General features: G+C 37.5%; 1 protein-coding gene across 1 annotated transcript in view; it reads right to left on the reverse strand.

Moving 5' to 3' along the window:
• Positions 1–20,495, reverse strand: part of LOC113181755 (zona pellucida sperm-binding protein 3 receptor-like) — a 40,769-nt gene extending 20,274 nt beyond the window's left edge. The window contains exons 1-8 of the mRNA XM_026387379.2: positions 20,312–20,495; positions 19,181–19,360; positions 18,491–18,590; positions 12,637–12,722; positions 12,261–12,455; positions 10,096–10,278; positions 8,568–8,759; positions 6,842–7,042 (exon numbers count right to left, since the gene is read on the reverse strand). Coding sequence (XP_026243164.2) covers positions 6,842–7,042; positions 8,568–8,759; positions 10,096–10,278; positions 12,261–12,455; positions 12,637–12,722; positions 18,491–18,590; positions 19,181–19,360; positions 20,312–20,495 — 1,321 coding nt within the window. The remainder of the gene's footprint in view (positions 1–6,841; positions 7,043–8,567; positions 8,760–10,095; positions 10,279–12,260; positions 12,456–12,636; positions 12,723–18,490; positions 18,591–19,180; positions 19,361–20,311) is intronic.
• Between the last annotated feature and the right edge of the window lie 1,631 nt (positions 20,496–22,126).

The raw sequence follows: 22,126 nt of genomic DNA on the forward strand, positions 1-22,126 counted from the left end.
GGGGGAAGCATAGACTTCTCTAGTGGGGTACGAGAAAATATTAATTGAAAGGAAAACACTTGAAATGCAGTTGTAGCTTGATATCTGTGGGGAATTGGGTCTAGGATTCTGACAGATCTCCATATCTGTTTAAGTCCCTTTAATAAAATGACATAATGTTTGTTTTACCAATGCATATCCTCCTGTATATTTTAAATCAGTTCTACATAACGTATAGTATCTCTTACAATATAAATTCTGTGTAAATGGTTGTTACACTATTTTGCTTTGGGAAGAATAACAAGAAAAATATGTTTGCATGTGTTCAGAACAGATGCAAGTTTGGTTGAATCCATGCATAGCTGGTTGAATCCATGAATGTAGAACCCACGAATATAAAAGGTTGACTGCATTGTACTATAATCAAATTAGGAATTTATGTTTAAGAGACATATTTAGGTTTAAGAGACCTTAGGAAAGTCTTATGAAAGAAAAATGGATATCAGAGGGTAAGAATAAATATTTTAATACAAAGAACTTTTATCCAAATCTCTACAATTACATTTTAATTAGCCAATGGAAAAAAATAGGTGACATGAACTAACACTTAACAAAATATCTAACTATTCAGTAAACATGTGAAATATAATTTATTGATTACCAGGGAGGTAAGTATTAGAAGCACAGTTTTGTAATACTTTACATCCAGATCGTCCTCAAAGCAAAGGGGGACATTAAAACTTTCATGTCAGTGAATGCCTCCTTTCTGTTCCCCTAAACCTAGCCAAGTTAAGAAAACAGAGAGCGAGCCTGGGCCCAAATGTTCAGATGTATATTACCTTGAAGGACACTGGCTTCCTCCTATGCGCACTGGGAATCAGGGCAAGTTAGTGTTGTCTGCAGAAAGCTATTTTCTTGCATGTATGCTGGGAGAGTTGCTTCTTGGGATAAAGGTCAGACAAGCCAGCTGATCGGACAATGTCACTGCTTCTGCAGCCAAACATATAAAACCCCTGAGTGGGGGTGGCTGCAGAACTCAGGGCACTGTGTGGAAAGAATACCTGTCACTCATCCAGCTAGCGGCCACTGGACACAGCACCTTGGGGAAGAGGAGGCACTGCTTGACAAAGCACCCTGAGGGACAAAGGTACTATCTGTCAGCCTGTCACCACTGGCCTCTTCTTGGAGGAACCACTGACCCCTTATATATGTTTCTCAATAAATCATGTCTCCCATGACGTCTCCAGGCACTTTCTCTGGCCTCTCATGAACCGGCCCCACAACTCTGGCACAACTGGCCTGTGGGTGAGACAACATCCAACAGAATTCTCTTAAAGAAACAACATAATAACAGGCACGTGTTGACTAGAAAGCTCCCTTTCCAAAGGTTCCCACTTGGAAACATGCAGGTTGGGGCAACCATTTTGGAAATCTGCTGAGCAAATACATAACCACTATGAGCCAGCAATTTCATCCTTAGATTCAAAATGCATACATGTAGCAGAAGGCACATGCAAAAATGTTCATTATAGCTCTATTCATACTATTAAAAAACTGAAAATAACCCAAATATCTATCAAAAAAAAGCAAATTGTGATATGATCCTGGAATACTAACTAGAAATGAAAATATATGAATCTTAACCTTATGCAACATGGATAAATCTCACAAATACAAGATTTAGGGGAAAAACAAGATTGAAAGAATGAATAATGTAGATTCCATTTATATAGAGTGCTAATCTCTAATGGCAAAATTGAGAACACAAGTCTTGGCCAGGGTAGAGTCAAGTCAGTGCCTGGAAGGGGACAATTTCACCAAAGCACCTGGACAATTTCAGTAAGGTTTTTTGTTTTGTTTTGTTTTGTTACTGTCACTTCTTTATTTTTTTATTTTTATTTTTCAGTCAGGTTTTTCTTCTGTCTCTGGTTTTTAATTACCAGAGTGTCTACTTTGAAAGTCTATTGGATTTGGACCATTTTTCCTGTAGTCAGAGAGGCAGGTTCTGGACATGGGAGATGTGCAGTAAAGGCACCAGGGAAAGGTAACGGTGGGAACAATTTGAGTTTCCTAGCTTCCATCCTTTCTAAGGGATGTAAAATTAATTACAGGTATTGTAAACAGCAGATCTGTGTACTGGGTGTGCGATATTTATGTGGCATGCTGACCAGGATGACAGCACAAACTGATATTTGATGAGTGATTATTTATTTGACCAACACTGTGAGTTAAGAAAAGCAGACGCAGTGAGATGATCAACAGTTAAATATATCTTTTTTTATTTACAATAATCATATGAAATTTCCCAAGCCCAGAAACATTACTGTGAGTGATGTGCCCAAGAATAGAGTTGTTGAGGAGATTCTTCATATTAATTTAAAGGCAAAACTAACTCCTCTGATTTCTCTTTTTCAAAAATATTCTCCCTTAGCTTTATGCATTTATCTTTCTCTTGTTCCAAACGCTCAATCTGCAGAGACAGTTTATATATCTGCAGGGCCATTTTCACCTCTTCCGCGTTTGGAAGACACTGCATGAGTTTTCTGCCTATGATCACTTGTTCACAGCCTTCTGGAACCTCCTAAAGGTGATTAAAAGAGAGAAATGAGGAGGTGGTGCATTCTGAGAGGAATAACTGGCAAAAGTGAGATTGACCTGAAGACTGGTCTATGAAAAGAAAGTCAGAAGAGACTTTGCCTCTGATCAGGTGTCAGCTGCTGGCCAAACCCCAATCTGCTCTTGAGCAGCAATCAGGCACAATCAAAGCCGAAAAGAGGCAAAGCAACCCAGAACACCTCCATCATGGCAGCTGTAGGATATTCTGCTCACCAACCAGAAATGGAGCAAACGCAGGACACTCACTGTAGAAGATGTGGAGTTAGGGGTCAGGGGATCTGGGCCTAGAGTGGAGTTTTGGCTCTAGCCCCAGGGTCAAAAAAAACTGCTTCTCCCAGCTCCCCATAGTACTTTGAGATTGAAATGGCTAATTTTGATACATTACTTAGGGATCCCGACAAAAGTCAGATCATTGTTGACAGGGACAGAACTTTGGGGGAGGCTTCCATTTTCAGGGATTGAAAGCCCAGAACTCCTCTGAATTGTGCCACTTACCTTCTTACACTTGGGCACCTCTGGGTACCAGGTTTTGTTCACTGAGCAAGTGATACTTTGGGAACCAACCACATTATAGCCAAAGTCACACTGGATGGTGATGTTTTCCATTGCAACATAATGATCCTTCTCCCTGGCCAGCCTGCCATTTTCTATCGTTGGTTTTGGACACAGAACTAAAAGGGAAACATATTTTGATTCTTGTGTTTTTTCAGAAAAAGGCATCAAAACAGCATAAGACAAACTTTGATCATAATTATACTTAGGCTCCTCAAGTTGTTCTAAAGTCTTTCATTTTAGTACTTATAATAGTCATAAATATTTATTGAGTAATATATGCATCTATTTTCTAAGTTTTTGTTGGCCTTATCTCATTTAATCCTTGTTACAACCATATGAATTAATTACTATTATTATTTTATCTGTATATGTACTTTTCATTGTCTCAGCCTCATTAATCTTCCTGGGTACAGTGGAGACAGTGGCATTTGGTAGCACAATGTAGAGACAGACCGTATCTTGATTCATCTTGTTTTTGCATCAGTGACCAAACAGGATCATCATTGGGTCATCAAAAAAAAAAAAAAGTGGAAATGGGAAGATCAGGGGGAAAATGGTGGCCATCATGAGGTTTTAGTGGAGGTATTCAACACCTCATGACTTGGGGATTTACACTTGACATTCCTCTCTCTTGGATAGTTGGAAAGAACTCAAGATTCTCATGAGAATTTTACTAGCAACGCAAAGATATTCTCAAATAAAATACACTGTGTCTGGACATTCTGGAAAGATACAAAGCAACCTAGTTGTAGTGGCTGCCCCTAGAGATGGGATAATTGTACCCATAGGATTCTGGAGTGGGAAGTCAATTTCATTTTTTAATGTCTTTGTCAATGGATTTTAAAAATTACCAGTCATGATTTAAATAATCCAAATACATAATTAAAAGGTAAAATTTAGGAGTCTTTGATCAGAAGGAAACATTGCTCTCAATGTTTTGTAACTCTACCTTCAATGGACTATGAGTGGAACTGGAGTTACCTTTACTTTGGAAAGGTGAAGGTAGCCACCAAAAGTTTTGCATGAGCTATAGCAAATCCAACTAAAATATATCCTTCAATACATTCATATGTAGCTTCAGGATAAGGAGGTGTCTAAGTTTATTTTCTGTTGCTATAATAGAATACTTCAGACTGGGTAATTTATAGAGAAAAAAAGTTTATTTAGCTCATGGTTTTTGAGCCTGTGACATCCAAGAGAATGGGACCTGTATCCAGTGAGTAACTTTACACTACATCATACATAATTGAAGGTGAATAGGCAAGAGAGGGCAGAGCCCACTGAACCAAGTTTTAGAAAACCCTCTCTTACAATTGATTCATTCACTTCCATGATTAGGGCATTAATCCGCCCACGAGGTCTCTCTTCTCATGCCCAATTACCTCATGAAGTCCTTACCTCATAATACTGTTGCACTGGTGATTGTTTTCAACACAAGACTGACTTTTGCTGTCCATATTTCTAACCACATTTTCATCACAACCACTTAAGTAATCTCTAAGAAGCTCCAGACTTTCCCTAGTCTCTTATTTCTGGGCTCTCACCATAACCCCCCCCCTCAATGGTCAGTTCAAGACAATCTAGGATTTTACCAGCATTTGTTTCAAAACTATTTCAATCTCCACCCATTAGCCAGTTCAAAAACCACTTCTACTACATTTTTATGTATTTGTTATAGCTACAACCCCATTTCTCTGTACTGATTTTCTATCTTAATTCATTATCTGTTGCTCTAATGGAATGGCATATACTGGGTGATTTTATAAAGAAAAATTGTTACTTAACTATATGTTTCTGGAGGCTGGGAAGTCCAAAAGCATGGCATCTACACCTGGCAAGGGCCTTTGTGCCATGTCACAATGTGGCATAAGATGAAAGAGTGTGAATAAGCCAATAAGAGAGAACAGACCTAGTTGAACTCACTTTTATAACAACTCATTTGCCTGATAACTGAACCACTCACAAAATAATGGCACTAACCATTCATAAGGGCTTCACCCCTTGGACAATCACTTCATAGAGGCCCCACGTCCCACTGCATACTAATGTTGGACTGCAGATTAAATTTCCAACAAAAAAACTTTTGAGGCAGATACTCAGATACTCAGACTAAAACAGCAGTATTTAAAGACATTTCTTGTGGTGGTGTCTAGGGGAAATTCTGGAGGGTGAACTTCACATTTGGATGGTGAGAGAGAGGGAAGAGTTTGAGCTTATAGTTTTATATTAAGAAGACTCCTCCAAGTCTGACGATTTGGTTTTCATCCATATTGTTATTGTGTTATAATTAAACACAATGGTAGGATCCATTGGTACATATTTGTGCATGTTCATGGTTTAACAGTATAATTTGGCCAGTATCATACCCCAGTATTTTCCCTTCCCCCCCACCTCCCCTTGATCCCTCTTCTTCTACTCTAGTGATCTCTTTTCAATTTTCAGGAGATACTTGTCCACTCCTGCACACAAAGCTTTCTTTTCCTTTTTCCTCTCTAACTTCCACACATGAGAGAAAACATGGCCCTTGACTTTCTAAATTTGGCTTATTTCATTTAACGTAATGTCTCCAGTTCCACTTATTTTCCTGCAAATGACATAATTTCATTCTTATTTATGATTGAATAAAACTCCATTGTGTACATATGCCATATTTTCTTTTTCCATCCATTTACTGATATAAAACAAGGCTGGTTTTATAGTTTGGCGATTGTGAACCATGTTTCTATACACATGGATAGGCACATATCATTATTGTAGACTTTAATTCTTCAGAATAAATACTGAGAAATGATAGAGCTGGGGGGTCATGCTGTGGTTACATGCCTAGTGTTTTGAGGAAACTCCATACTGATTTCCATTGTAGTTGTACTAATTTACCATTCTACCAACAGTCTCATCCACATTCTCGGGGCCCAAGTCTGGTGATTTGTAGCAGGTTCCAGTGTTCCCATTCAAGTTCTATCCCCTTGGAGAAGTTGGCAAAACTCAAACAATCCTGTTGCTTTCAATGTGAAATGCTTGGTGGATAAATACTTGGTAGGAGAAAAGCAACTTGAGTTGAGAGAATTCTCCCATTTTATAGGAAATATTTTTCAACATGGATCACAGGAGTTTTGGGATGAAAGGATGAGTTCAGCCACAGAGTCCTGGTTAAATCATTCTCAATAGACTTCAGGCTAAGTTCAGGAATGTTCATCTGTGGAAAGTGTAAAGACTTCAAATAGATGCAGGATCCCCAATCTATCTCCGGCTTCCCATAAACACAGCACCATAAGACATGATTACTGAGTGTTAGAATTTAGACAATGGTTACAGTGTTGAACCAAAGACTGTGAAATAATAGAATAGTTCCACTGGAAGGGCACTGTCTCGGATTTCACAAAACTATGTGAAAGTTTTCAATGAGTTGAATGCACTGGGGATGATAGTCCTATGTTGAAGGATGATTTCTGTAAAGGCCGAAACTCAACAATTTTGAAATGCTGTATTTTCTAAAAATGAAATAATTTAAAAATTATGAACATTTATTTTTTTTAAAAAAAAACTTTATAGAAGAACAATCCTTTATTTACCTGATTTTAAGAAGTTAACTCTTCTGCAGGAAGAAGGATGTGAAATGCTTGGTGGATAAATATTTGGTGGATAATATTTGAAGGATCCAAGGAAATAATAAGTTCTTTAAAATTCTTACCTGGTTTACATTCTGGAATTTGAGGCTTCCAGGTGCCATCTTCTTGGCATGTACTCTTTCCTTCAGAAGAAGCAGTGTAGTAGCCTTCTTCACACATATAGAAAATAAAGTCTCCAGAAATATAGGCACACACAGTAGTGAAATCCCTCTTTTCACGTACGATTTTGATTTTCTCCAGATTTGGTGTTGGGCAACACACTTCTGATAGATAAAAATGGATGTTCAAGTTTCATGAAATCACAAGGGAAAAAATGCCTTTGGCTAAAGCTCTGACTCTGATAATCCAATTCATTGAAGCAGAAGGTCGAATTTTGGTTTGGGGGAGTTAAGGGAAAGAGAAACCTCTGAGAAGAGAATACTTTTCAGCCAAAATGGGATGAAGTTCTGTCATTTGCAGCAAGTGGATAGAAGTGGAGATCATTATATTAAGTGTGAACTGTAGAGCCCAACACTGAAAATTCAATACCTCAGTTTTAAAGACTACTAATGAAGAATAAGGTCAAAGGAAAATTAGGTAATGGAGTGTTTTGGAGAAGCCAGGCACTGACATACAAATATTGCATGGTTTTACTCATAAATGGAATGTAAAAAGTTAGTCTCATAGAAGCTAAGAGTAGAATAGTAGTTACCTGAGGCAGGGAGAGTGGGGAGGTGGGAGAGATGGGGGAAAGTGGCTCAATAGGTGACCAAATTAAAGTTTACGGGAGAAATGAGTTCTAGTGTGCTACAGTAGAGAAGCATGGCTAGATAGCAATAATACACTGACTATTTCTTAAAAGCTTAAAGAAAGAATTTTGAGTGGTTTTACCATAAAAAGTAATAAATGAGATATTTATGCTTACTTGATTTAAATATTTCATAATTTATATGTATTAAAACATCACATGGTAACCCATAAATATTATTTTTTGTGGAATAATTTTTAAAAGGAAAGAAATTGAAGGAAAAGTTCTACCAAGGGGGTCTTCTCCAAATTCATGAAAATTTTCAAGTAATATAAAAATATCAAGTAATATAACTGTTTGGTTAAAGTGCTACCACTTAATTTGCCTTTTACTTTACTTCTTCATTAAACGTCTTTAAAACGAGGAATTGATTTTGCAGTTGTGGGAAATGTAGTTCACATTCTTTGCCTTTCCTTCAATGAGAAGTAGATAAACAGTGGGGGTGATGACATGAAGAATTAAAGAGCCTATTAGAAGAGGAAGTTGAGCTGACCCATGCAAACACAAACTGAAATAAAGCTGTTGGAGGTAGACTAAATATAAAAGTAAAATTTAAAGATAACTGTAGTATAAAGAGGGTTATTATCCATACACTAGTAAAAAGTTAAATTCACCAGGGAAACAAATCATTCTAAATATGTATTCATTTAATAATGCCATCTCAAAAAAAGAGTTTCTTTTAAAAAAACTAAAAAGTTTAAAAACAAATCCATAATTAAATAAATCTTCAGTGACAGAGAGACAAGTAAATAGGTATAAATTTGAACAGCAACAAAAAAAATTTAGAAATAACTGACATATATAAAAATCACGAAACCAACAACTACAAAATACGTATATTTTAAAAAGCACACAAAACATTTACAAAAACTGGATATATCCTATGCAATGAAGCCAAACCTGGAAAATTTCAAGGATCATGCTTAACATTTTTAACAGAGAAGTAGACACACAAGCACATACATCAGGGGGAAAAACAAAACAAAACCAAATTCACTTACTCTCACATCCTTTGGAAGTTGACCATATCAAATTTTGCTGACAAGTCACAGTCAGCTCATCTGCTGCGTGATGGCCAGGCTTACACTGATATTTCAACTTTGTCCCAATTTCAAATAATTCCTGAGTTTTCTGAGCAAAGATATGTTTCTCCAAGAAAGCACCAGGAATTTCTGGTAAGTCTGAACAACCATCTGATCATAAAGGAAACACAAATGTAAAAGAAAACTGTTATAGGGATTTCATGTCACACATGCAAAAAATAAAAGATCACATACTTATTAATAAAAAAAACCCAAGATGGCAAGATTAATGGGAATACCAGAAAGAGAATCCACATCATTACTGCCTGATAGATTGATGTCAAGCATTAAATGCACATAATCCTGACGTGGCTATTACTGAGGGGTTAGTACTTCCTGCCACTGTACAAAAAGGAGACAGTTCTAGGTGTTGGTCCAACTCTATGGGACCTTATGTCTCCTTCCAATTCATTATCATTCAGGTTGACCCATGTTCAGGAGAGGCATTAGGATCGCTCAGAATGTACAGCAGATGTTTGCTCTAAGGAAAGTCTAACTTTCACTGGTATCTTTGCCTAATGGGAAATGAAAATAAGAGGCATTTCCCTTGACAATTTGACTGTCACCTGGAATTTCAGAACTGGCCTCAAATCAAGCCCCATATACAAATGTGCACCTGAGCCTATGACCTTGTCCTTCTTCTACTCAACCTTGCGCCAATGGTTCATGGGGTTTGATGAGGGGATGGGTATCTGTCAAGTTACATATTCATTGAATTTCATTGCTGCACATTTTGAATGATGACTAACTTCTTGTGGTGGCAGAAGGGAATAGATAAGCCTCAATACAATGGAGACTTCCACCACTGATAACCATGTGAACTTGGGCCAGTTCCTTAATGTCTCTCTCCGTTTTCTCCTCTTTGAAAGGGGATTAAAAACCGTAACTCCTTTTTAGGACTGTTATAAATTCATAGCTATTAAGCACTAACATACTGTGTGTATGTAGGAAGTGCTAAGTCAATGTTAGCAAAGAGTGTCCCTAATGTTACCAGCGATCTGTAGACATTCACAGTGTCCAGATCTTAAGGCAAATGCTAGTCCATAGAGCACCTCTGTGACATTAAGAAAGAAAATGCTAGATGGAATTTTATTTCCATCTTTCAAGAAATACTCATATTTTGTTCATTTGAGGGGAATGGGAAATTTTTCTATCACCTCCTGTAAAACGTTTACAATACATATATAATCTACAGTATGAACAAAGTCATTGGCTGGCGTGACAACTATATGATATATATTAAATCTTACAAATAATATCAAGAAGTGGATTTCTTTATTAAGAAGAAAATCTTCCTTCTAACAAGAAAACTGGGGAAAAGTATATTTAACTTATATGATTGTTGGGAATTTTAGTAGCCTTGAGCCCAGAAGGATGCCCCCACACTCATGCTTCTGATAACTTCACATGACAAATATTACAGTCCCTTCATATAGTTTATACTCACTGAGTTCACAGGTGGGAACAGAGGGGTACCACTCATTATGAGCTTCACAGTGGATTAAATTACTCCCTCGGAGGACGTAACCTTTCTTGCAGCTTACCACAATAGAGTCTTTGTGAGTATAGAAGGGTTTGAATCCAGAGATAAAGATTCCCTTTGGAATCTGTGGCTGATGGCAGAATATTTCAACAGGAGTATAGAAAAAGATATCTGAGAGAGAGAGAGAAATAAAGATGTGATGGTGAGTTTTGGTATATCTCCAAGGAAGGTCTTATACAACTTTCTATTGAGTAGGTACACATAAAATATTTTAAAGCTTTATATATTCCTTCAGTCTCTCAAGGAAGCTCAGATAACTGAGAAGTCATTGTGTTGGTCATTGTAGATAAAGTGCTCCAACTTTCTCATTGATAACAACTAGCAATATCTAAACTTGCAGCTTGAGTCTCCAAGTTCCCAGATCTTCCCATTATCATGGCCTAATTTCCAGATTGATCACTATGGAAAGCAGTATGGAGATTCCTTAGAAAACTCGGAATGGAACCACCATTTGACCCAGTTATTCCATCCCTCAGTTTATATCCAAAGGACTTAAAATCAGCATGCTACAGTGATGCGTCCACATCAATGTTTACAGCAGCTCCAATTCACTAATAGCCACGTTATGAAACCAACCTAGGTGCCCTTCAACAGATAAATGGATAAAGAAAATGTGGTATATATACACAATGGAATATTAGAAAGAAGAATGAAATTATGGCATTTGCTGGCAAATGGATGGAACTGGAGAATATTATGCTAAATTAAATAAGCCAGTTCCAAAAAAACCAAAGGCCAAATATTCTTTCTGACATGTAAATGCTAACCCATGATAAAGGAGGGTGGGGAGAGGAAGAATAAAATTCTATTGAATTAGACAAAAGGGAATGAAGGGAATGGAGCAGGGAGAGGAGTAGGAGGGAGAGTCGAATTAATTGGACATAATTTTCCTATCCTTGCATTTGAATACATGACCAGGGTAATGCCACATCATGTACAACCACAATACGATCCTAATTAGTATAAATCATACTCTATATATGTATAATAAGCCAAAATATATTCTACTGTCATGTATATCTAAAAAGAACCAATAAAAAAAAATTTCCAGGTTGATTTTGGTTGTGGATGAGTGGCCCATAGTAATGACATGGTAGTCACGAAGGGGCAGCTAGGGCACCTGAGAGCTGCCCCCCAAACAGAAAAAATGTCACCCATGTTCCAGTCCCCAACCAGCCAGGCATCGAGTCCCGGCAATCCTGCCCGGTGGATTTCTTTTGACTTCTTTCCAGGCCCCTTGTCCTCGCTACAGTTGCAGCCCCCTTCACTTCTTGGCTGGATGGTAGCAACAAGATGTACCTGTCAGTTGTGTTGGCCCCACTTAAATTACCACGTATTCAATGCCTCCCCTTCACCTTACTCTGAACTCCTGAGCGGCACACAGGCTGTTCATTGCAAGACCTTTGCCAGTCTTTCCAGCTTCAGCTCCTGCCTTCCTACCTCCTGCACACCTGACTCCAAGCATTTTCTACTCTTTTCACGAGGAAGCTGTCCTGTTCTAGTGTTGGTGGATCATGTACTGAGCCAGGAAGGAGTAAATGATACAGAGTTTTCAAAGCACTTTGTCAAAAAGGAAGATGGCTAAACTAGCAAGTTGAGTTATTACTGAAACTGGCTGGACATCTCTTTTCGCTTCCCTTGACAGTTTGGAGTCAGGTATATTCTTTGTCCTTTACTATTAACCTGCTGAAATTGATACGGTTCTGTTAGCTCCACAGGCATGAGTGGTTGATATTACTAGTGTCACCCTGTATCTCCATTTCATCCAGGATCAACAGAATTTCTTGGCATGAGGCACAAACAAGTTTCCCAGACTAGCAGTGCAAAGAAGAAAGAGCTTGAGAAACTTTTGCTATAAAAAGTGCAGGAGATATTGCTATGACTTCTTATCACAGCATAGTCTATGCAACCCCGACTAACATAGCATGCAAGAAGGCTGAACCCGAGTCATTTTATCACTGAAACATTTAACTCTGTCTCTAAGACCTTCTATTTCCCCCTGGAAATACATTTCCCTTTTTTCTTTTAAACAAGAGAACAGAGAATTCAAATGCATTATTGTGTCTTACTTTTACACACAGGAGGGTTTGGTCTCCAGACACCTAATGTTTTATTTTCCACCATGCAGTAAATGGTGGCATTGCCTATGAGTGAGAAGTTGGGATCACAGCTGTAGGTGACAGAGGATCCAAATGTGTAGAGGTCTTCATCTCCACCACCATGCTTCCCATTACTGATTTCTGGAGGGGACTCACACTTGACAACTGAGAAGAGTGAGTGAAGAGAAAAAAATATCAAAAGAGCATCATGACAAATCTAACATTTCTGAAAATGAAAACAGAGAGAGGGCCCAAGGGGAATTGGAGGTTCAGAGAGTGATAGACCCAATAAGGTTTAGATTTGTATTGAATAGGAAAGAAATCTCTACTTAAAATCTTTACTTACTTACACATTCTGGGAGAGGGTCACTCCACTCAACCTCGCTACCTTGGACCTCACATTGACTATTCGTTGAACCAATGAGGACATACCTGAAAGAACAGGTCAAAGATTCCAGTGGAATTTATCTTACTATAAACAGTAAGATAAACTGCCAACAGGCTTCAGACAAGTGGGAGTTTTATCCCCAATTAAAAAAATAAAAACAACATTGTCTTCTTGATTATTTGGGACAACTTGCAGTTCAATTTCATCCTATCAGTCAGAGAGCACATTTACTCATTTAAAAAAAATTTTTCTTATTCATTTAAATATTATTACTAACTTTTTCCCAAACATCAGATAGTACCAATCCCTAACCAAGCTGTACATCCTCAGATCTTCATACTCAAATATTATACATGTTTCCTAATAAGCTAAAAAACAAAGAGTGCATAGCAGGAAAATGATTCGCTTGAGCTTCTTATATAATTTCTTGGGAAATAAACGATCAAGACACATTACAGAAAAAAACTACTTTGACATCTGATTCAGATCTTCCTTCTGATTTCTGAAGTTCAGCTTATTCTCATAAACCATTAGCTGCCTGATTATCATCTCATAGTTCTTGCTCTTGACAAGTCCCAGTCTTTCTTCAGGCTGTTTTCATAAAAAATAAATTATCAGTTTGCCCTGAATATCAATGAAAATTTTATGAATAAAATATTAATCAAAAACCAGAAACACTCTAAAAGAAAAACATACCATGGTCAAATGAATTTGTTTTGATAAGGAAAGGATGCTTTAAAATGAGGAAAGATATCTTATACATTGTTCTAAACCAAATATATGTGCTTGCCTCTTAAATTCACATGTTGAAGCCTTAATATGAATGTATTTGCATATGGAAATAATTAAGGTGTAGGAGCATGGGACTCTGATCCCAAAATATTAATGTCCTTATAAGAAGAGACATCACTGAGCTCTCTCACTTGTGCTCTCCCTCCACCTCCATCCTGTTACAGGGCACAGGCCTGGTGACCAGCTGAGGCAGCCATAGCAGTCCTTTCTTAACCGGGTTCTTCAAATAACCCCAGAAATATTTCAGACATGTTGCTCAAAATAACAGGGATGTTTATTAGAAAGGATAGGGAAAAACCATGGGGGTACATGCCTATAATCCCAGCAGCTTGGGAGGCTGAGGCTGGAGGATCCCAAATTCAAAGCCAGCCGCAGCAACTTAGGGAGGTCCTGAGCAACTTAGGGAGACCATGTCTCTAAATAAAACATAAAAAGGGCTGGGGATATGGCTCAGTGGTTAAATGCCCCTGGGTTCAATCGCTGGTACAGAGGAGGAGGAGGAGGAGGAGGAGGAGGAGGAGGAGGAGGAGGAGGAGGAAGAGAAAAGTGGAAAGGAGACACTGTCAAGGGAAAGGGTGAGTCCTTTCAGAGAAGATAAGGACAGCATGCTCCTCCTGGCCTTCAGTTTTATTGGAGGTCCCAGGGAAGTTTCCACAGAGTCCTGCCCAGGTCCACATTTTGACTTTTGACTGACAATGTAGAATCTGCTTGGACTGCCTCAAAGAGAGAATGGTGTGGTGCTCACAAAGTTGAAATTTTTGAGGAAATTGAGTTCCTCTATTTTTTGCCTCAATTTCCTGTCCCCTTTATCGTAGTTTATTACCTTTTGAATAGCTCCCAGAGAACATTGTGAGGTCTTGATGTTGTGGTTGCCAGGGTGATTGGGTATTGTGACACAGTTTAGGTGATCAGGGAGAGTCCAGGCTACCTGAGGGAGTGTGACATGATCTTGAAATGTCCGGGAGAGGTCTTAACATACCAGACCCCCCATCTTCCTCATCTTTCAGGTGCTTGTCTCTCAGCTAGGGTCCCCTGTGGTTCTCAGTCACCTGTAAGTGTCCTTTCCATCGTACCCTTTATGACTGACTAGCTATCTAACAATCCCCATCTTCACACCACACACCAAGGAAGGGCCATGTGAACCAAGCATGGTGGCGCACACCTGTAATTCCAGCTATTTGGGAGCCTGAAGCAGGAGGATCACAAGTTCGAGAACAGCCTCAGCAACTTAGTGAAGCCCTGAGCAACTTAGCAAGAATCTGTCTCAAAATAAAAAATAAAAAGGCCAGGGATGTGGCTAAGTGGTTAAGCACCCCTGGGGTCAATACCTAATATTAAAAAAAAAAAAAGCCATGTGAAGTCAAAAAGATGTCTGCCGTCTGAGAGCTCTCACCTGGGACTAAACTTTGACCGACCTTGACCTGGAAGCTATGAAAAAGAAATCTCTATTGTTTAAGTACTCAGCCTGTATTTTGTTAGGGTAGCCCGAGAAATAAATATATAACATGATATTATTATATCTAAGACAGTCAACCTCTTGATAGACATTAAAATGGTATTGAGAAAGAAATTGACAATTAGCCTTGTCAAAAATGTTCAATAAAATAGATTAGGCAGAGATACAGCACAACCAAAGTTAAATAAAAAAATGCTAAAATTAAGAATAAGAAAACAATGTCCAGTGTATCAGTATATTATTTGAGATAACTGCTAGCACAATTAATACAAAATTTAAAAAATACATTTGGGAAAAGAGAAAGTAACAAAATCATGTTCACATTACACAATTATACACATGAAAAACAAGAAATTCCAACTAAAAACTAGTGTAAATAATTAAGAGAATGCAGAATTGTATATGAGATTAATATAGAAATAATTTATACATATACTCATAAAATTTTTTAGGAGGTATAATGGAAAAAGGACACCATTTGCAATATCACAAATAAGATAAAAATAATATGAGATACCAAAGAGTAAACATGAAAATTGAAAAATGTGAGTTGGGAAATCTTTAAAACTATCCTGAAACTAACTATCTTTCTCTCTCTCTCTCTCTCTCTCTCTCACACACACACACACACACACACACACACACACACACACACACACATTACTCCCCACATATACATGCACACAAAAGACTAGAACTGACATATAGGCATAATAAAGCTTTGGTTTTGAAGCTTCAGCATCATACTATGTCTGTTTTTCCAAACACCATTTAAAACTTAATCCAAATTATTAAAAGTAAAAATCAAATAATTGAAAAGTTTGTATAGGAAAATAAGTAACTATAGTCAGAAATACTAGTAAAAGCAGAAGAGAAAGAGGGTATACTTTTAAGTGATGTTACATACTATAAAACTCAGAAGAGAAAGGAATTCATTGTGTGAATTTAGAGACAGACTAGAATCATTGAATAGAAAGTCTAAAACAGAATCACATAACACTTGAGAATTAAATATATTGTTTAAAAAAAATAACCCACATTAATGGATTAAATATGTACTTTTAAATAAATGATGCTGAAATGATCTGAAAATCATCTAGAGAAAGAAAATTGACAAAATTCCACAGACATTCTTTATAAATACCTTTTAGCAAACTAGGGATACAGGAACATTTTCTCAACTTGATAAGGGGCATCTATAAAATCTTACAGCTAAGGTATATAATGGTGGGAGATTGAAGTTTTCTCTCAAAGTCTGGGTACAAGGCAAGGATGTCAACTCTTAACAATGCTATTCAACATAGGGAAAATATGAACAGATATTTCACATAAAAGAACATAAAATAACAAGTAAGCACATATAAACATACTCAATCCGACATCATTAACTATTACAGAAATGCAAATTAAAAGCATAGGGTCATATCATTATATTTGTCAGAACAGTTAAAGCTAAAAATTATGAAACCACCAAATGCTGGCGTGAGTGATATGGATCCACTCATATATTTTCTGGTGGGAATGTAAAATGGTACATCCTCTGTAGAAAACAGACATGTAACTATATAATGGTTACTAGACTTGAACCACTATGTCCCATAAATTGCATTTCTTGACATTTAATCCAAATGAAGTTCAGACCAAAAAAATCTGCAGATGAACATTTACAGCTGCTTTATTCATAATGGACACAAAGGAAAGAATTCAAGTTTCCTTCAATGGATGAATGATGAAGAAAATCCCATAGGATGGAATTGTTTCAACAATAAAATGTAAAAACTATTGATGCACATAACACCACGGGTGCATATCAAGAGAACTGTGCTGAGTAATAAAGAGCCGATCACAAAAGGTTACATTCTGTGTGATTTTGTGGATATAGCACACTTGAAATGACATAGACAGAAGGAATGGATTAGAAGATTCTCAAGAACAGAGAAGAAGGAAGGAGGGTGTTTGCTATGAAAAGACAACAACTGTGATAGAATTTTTCTGTATTTTGACCATGGCTGACATCACACACATACACAAATATGTTAAAATTACATAGAATGAAACAACACTCACAAATGAGTGTGTGTAAAACGAGTGAAATCTTAATAAGTTTGATGGATTGTATTAACACCAATTTTCTTTTCTCCATATTTTTATTGGTGCATTATAATTACTCACATAATAGAGCAACCCATATCAGGTCCCTTCATACTCTACTCTTTTATACTCACTCTTCCTTGTCCATGGATTTCGTTCTTCAAATTTCTGAGACAAGAGAGGCATGGCAGGTGGCTGGGATCCGCAGCAACACTACAGCAGCTAAAAATCTAGTTTCATCTTTTGGGGCTCCTTCAGGGTCCTTTGGAAGGCATGATCCCTGCCCTAAGTACCTTGTCATCCACCAACTGCTACCATGTATCTCTGGACTTCCTTCATCCTTCATCCTAAACTACAAATGGAATCCAAAATGAAATCCCCACCTATCAGGGGCCCCTAGTTAGACCTCCGTCAGAGGATCCTGTGCCTGTTCAAAACCCATTTTCAGCCTGAAACTGCCAGAGTGTCACTCCTTTCCCCTAACAGCAGTTAGGGACATTTCTTCAGAAGTGGGGATTGAATAGGATGGTACAGGTAATGGGCCCCAATTAAAGACCTTTTAAAATGTAAAGACCATTCCATGAAGTTAACCTGTAGAAAAATTCCAAACATTCCAGCCAATTCCCTTGTTCTGTGGAGAGGTAGGGAAAGGTAGGAAGGGATAGACCTGAGCGAAGGCTACAGAATCCTGGGCTAACCAGTAGCCTTAACTCTTTTCCAATACCTGTTTAGCATATATTTTTGACCACTAGCCTTAGTACTTTCCCAAGACTTGATTAGCAAGGTATTGACCAATATCCCTGCTCAGTAGCTATATAAGCCCCTAAACTAGTACAGCTAAGTGGCAACCCCTATCTGGTTCCCTCTTGCCCTGTGAGAGTTGCCTTTTCTCCTCACTGGAATAAATCCTACTCTTTTACATTCAAAGAACATTAATTATTATTATACAAAATAGTGTATAATTATTACCTACTTTAAAGGACACAAAACCCTTCGTGAGAGCTCTAGCCTTATGACCTAATTGCTTACCATAGTCCCCATCTCCAAAAATGATCACATTAGAAATCAAGATATGAATTTGGGGGGACCATAGTGTTCAGTTTATAGCAATATTATTAAGAGAAAAAAAAAGTAACAGTAAAATTCAAAATAATGCATGCAGTCAGATATATGTAAAAAGGAGGCAAAATATTGACAAAAATATTTGTACTTGGTTATATATATATATATATATATATATATATATATATAAAAATATAAATATAAATAAACCCCAAGAAGATAAATCAGAAAATAACCAAAGTCACTTACTGTCAGAAGGCAGAGAGAAACAGGATGAATGGGATTGGATAGAAGCAAGAATTCTTGATGTAGACATTAATACACAACTTTTATTCTTGAAACACAAATGAATTAACTCCTTATGAAAATTAATTGATAAGAAGAATTGCTTCTAGTCTACCTTACACTTACCCCTTTGAGCAGCTGAATTGTATGGTTGAACCAAAAAGAAAATCAGTCATAACGTCCACTTTACCATTGGTTAACTCTCCTGGGTTCCTGCATTGTTTCTCTAGTAAGCAAATTAAATTAATGATTAGTGATTCCAAATGTTCACAAGAAATAACATTAGAAAAAACTCTGGTGGAATTAACTTTAACTCCTGCTTCCAGATACATCCAGAGATATGCTTCAATGCTTATTTCTGATTGTGGCTCATTGAATTTGTAGTATGAGGGGAAATAAAAGTAAACACATTCTGATACATTTTCAAAGAAAAACTCTGTGCTTAATTATATTGGCTTAATTAAATCTCTGTGATTATACAATATAGGCTGTGACATATTGGCCTGATGTACACATAGTTGTATTTTCTCGAACTTGCATGCCCTTGGCCATAGGGAAATAGAAGAAAAAAGAAAATTCTATATCCTTACTGTTAGAAAAATATCTCATAAATAAATTGTTTTTTAAAAGAAAAAGAGAAAAACATCTCACGATGTATCCTCAAATGACTTCTTCCATGTAGTATAGGTGTTGTTAATTTTCAACACTACTTACAGATTTTCATACAACTTTGACTTTGACTTTTTTATGACTTGACTTTGTCAAGTTCCTGCTCAACTTTCTGGAAACAAAGTAAGAAGAAATGTTGATATTTACTGATACAAAAGATATTGTAGATCCATGCACCATAGGCACCGCAAGTGACGCGACTGGAATTGACTTTCCTGTAGCCAGAGTGGCAGGCGTATTTCAGAACAGTTCCAGCTTTGAAATTGGGCTCATACAACTGGCTGAGTGGAGAAGCGAACTGCAACTTGGGTGGAAGACCGCAATCACCTGGACACCAAAATGACAAGGAACACCAACCGGAAGTTATATCTTGCAACATGGCATCTCAGGGTTTGAATAGTTAAGATTTTTAGACCAGGTAGTGGATTTTTTTATCATGCCTCCCATTGTTCCAAAGGTCAGTGAACACAGAGAGTGATCACCAATGTATGCTTTTTAATTAATGAAAATGTCAAAAGTAATTTAAAAAGACAAATAAAATGACATTCATCCTTTCCTGATCAAATGATAAACTGTCAAAACAATAGGAGAATAGAACTGAATTCCCTTATTCTCTCAGATTGCCCACATCTGCCTACTCAGAATACAGGTAGGTGCCTATGTGATGCCATGTAACACTGCCTCTTGCCTTCGTAGAAACACTTGTTTTATTAATAAAAAGCATCATATAAGATTAGTTACCTCAGGTGCTGAGATAAGAAGCAGCCCTTCATTTGTGTTCTTTTGGACTTTGGGGTTTTGACTAGATTGCCTACTCAAAAATGAAAATGTTTTTCAAAAGCATCACAATGTGGAGAATGTATGAAGCCCTTGGAAAATAAAAAATTTTAATTCTACTTCCGCATTAAATAAATGACTATATTATCTTCTAAAGGCCTCAGAAGAATTCTCTCCATGGGCCCTACATTTTGAATACCCACACAAGCAGTAAGAGTTCTTCATGGTAGTCTGGTGGGTAATAATATATGTTTATTCAAACTCATGTTTATTTGAAATTAGATTGTTTACAGATTTCTGGAGAGAAAATTCTAAAAGGGAGTATTCAAAAACATGTTTGAAACAATCCCTTTGTGGGTTTATAACAAATATCCCTAAACTCCAAGGTCATACATATGCCCCACAACATATCTGAAGAATATCTGTGAGGCATCTTGGAAAGTAGGGTGTGTGATGAACTCATTATATGGTGACCATCTGGCCTGTCACCCTACCACTCACCAAGGACAGTATCCAGCAGAGCAGTAACCAAAGTCAATTGGACAAGAATTGAGCCGAAGACCTTCCACATCCCAAGCCTGTGGGGCGTGGTGCTCTGGCGGGAGCTCATGATCTGAGCCTCTTTGATATTTTTCTGTTGAAAGATCTCAAGTAAAAAAGCAGTCAGTGAACTTCCACTTGTCATAATGCACTAGGAAACATCATCTTCAAAGAGATTATCATAAAAGCGTAAGAAAAAAAGTAAGAAAACATGTAAGAAAAGACACTAAATAACACTATTTTCAACAAATAGCAGTTAATATTATCTGCCTTAGGGGCCCCCCATCAGGTGACTAGTTAATTCTGGATGGAGAAATGACAATGGTTTTCTGGGTGTTCTTCATCTGTGGTAGATGTTGTGAAACTTGAATTGTTAGGTGAAGGACATTCTATGCCAGATACAAAAGTCAAGTAAAGACAGAGCCTTGAGGTGGGGGTTCACGTCTGGAAAACAGTAGCTGGCACTTCATTTGCCTAGAAGGAATGTCAGTGGGAGGTGACAGTTAAAGATAGGGAAAAGTGAGTTACAAGTGGGTTTGATTTGGTTCTCAGTACCAAGATTAGAACCTTGAATTGAGGAAATGGAGAGCCATTTTGTTTACTGATTGATTGATTTACGTACTTGAGTGACATAATGACTCCACCGTCAGAGGAATTAGACAAAAGGAGTAAATGTGAAAATGGAAAGAAAGGGATGAGACAGGAATGAAGTTGGAGATGTGTCTAGAATATCTGCCTATATGAGTATTCTTTTATAGCAAGGGTCAACCAAAGCACAATTAATGAGGCCGATTCAGAACTTTCAAAGCATGGTTTAGCCATGAGATAAGGAAACATTACTATTACTATTATCTCCCTTGGTTCTGATCATTTATTAATCAGAGATTTCTTCAAAACAATATCTCTGCAATGTCATTCTTATTCCTATGTGGGGAAATTCCTCAGATATTATAACTTTACTTATGAAATAGTTCTTGTACCCAAAGTGACACATAAATAGAACTTCCAGTGAAATGCAGAATTTTATCTTTTACTCAAACTTTAGGCAGATTGCAATGGTTCTCTATTCTCATCTATCTTTATTTGCATTAATTGACATCATATGTCTTTTTAGCTCAAGACAATTTTCTCTCTTTCTCACAAATCTGTCACTGCTTGTTCTCTGTGGGAGGTGGGGAGGGAAGCCTATGATTCCCTTCACACTCACCATATGCAAGGACTTAACCCATTCATTGAGCAAAAACTCATGTCAGATTCTTCTTAAAATTTCTGATCATGTCACTGCTACTCTACTGCCTTCACACACAAGTGGCCTCATCCCACGTGCCCTAGTTGTGTCTTCAAGCCCAATTCGGCCAACAAAATCAATTGATTTTATAAGTAATACCTAACTTACATTGAGTGGTCAGCCTGGCAGAGAAGTGTTGTGAAGAAACAGTAATTGAAGAAAATGAAGCATTCACACTACCCTTATTTCTCCATCACAGTGTGAGTAGTTGTACCAATTTTCTCATCATTGAAGGGCTTCCCAGGATGTGGGACTTACAGGACTAACCCCAGAAGACCCCCAAAGTAAATGAGATGGTGGGCAACCCTACTTCTGGCTCCCATTCCCCATTCTATTTAATTCATGATAAAATGCATGTGGTAAATACATGAGGAGCTGGGCACTGTGGTGCACGCCTGTAATCCCAGAGTTCTGGGAGGCAGAGGCAGAAGTGTTGCAAGTTCAAAGCCAATCTCAGCAACTTAGTGAGGCCCTAAGCAACTCACCCA

This window comes from Urocitellus parryii, chromosome 9, assembly GCF_045843805.1.
Source record: "Urocitellus parryii isolate mUroPar1 chromosome 9, mUroPar1.hap1, whole genome shotgun sequence".
NCBI lineage: Eukaryota > Metazoa > Chordata > Mammalia > Rodentia > Sciuridae > Urocitellus > Urocitellus parryii.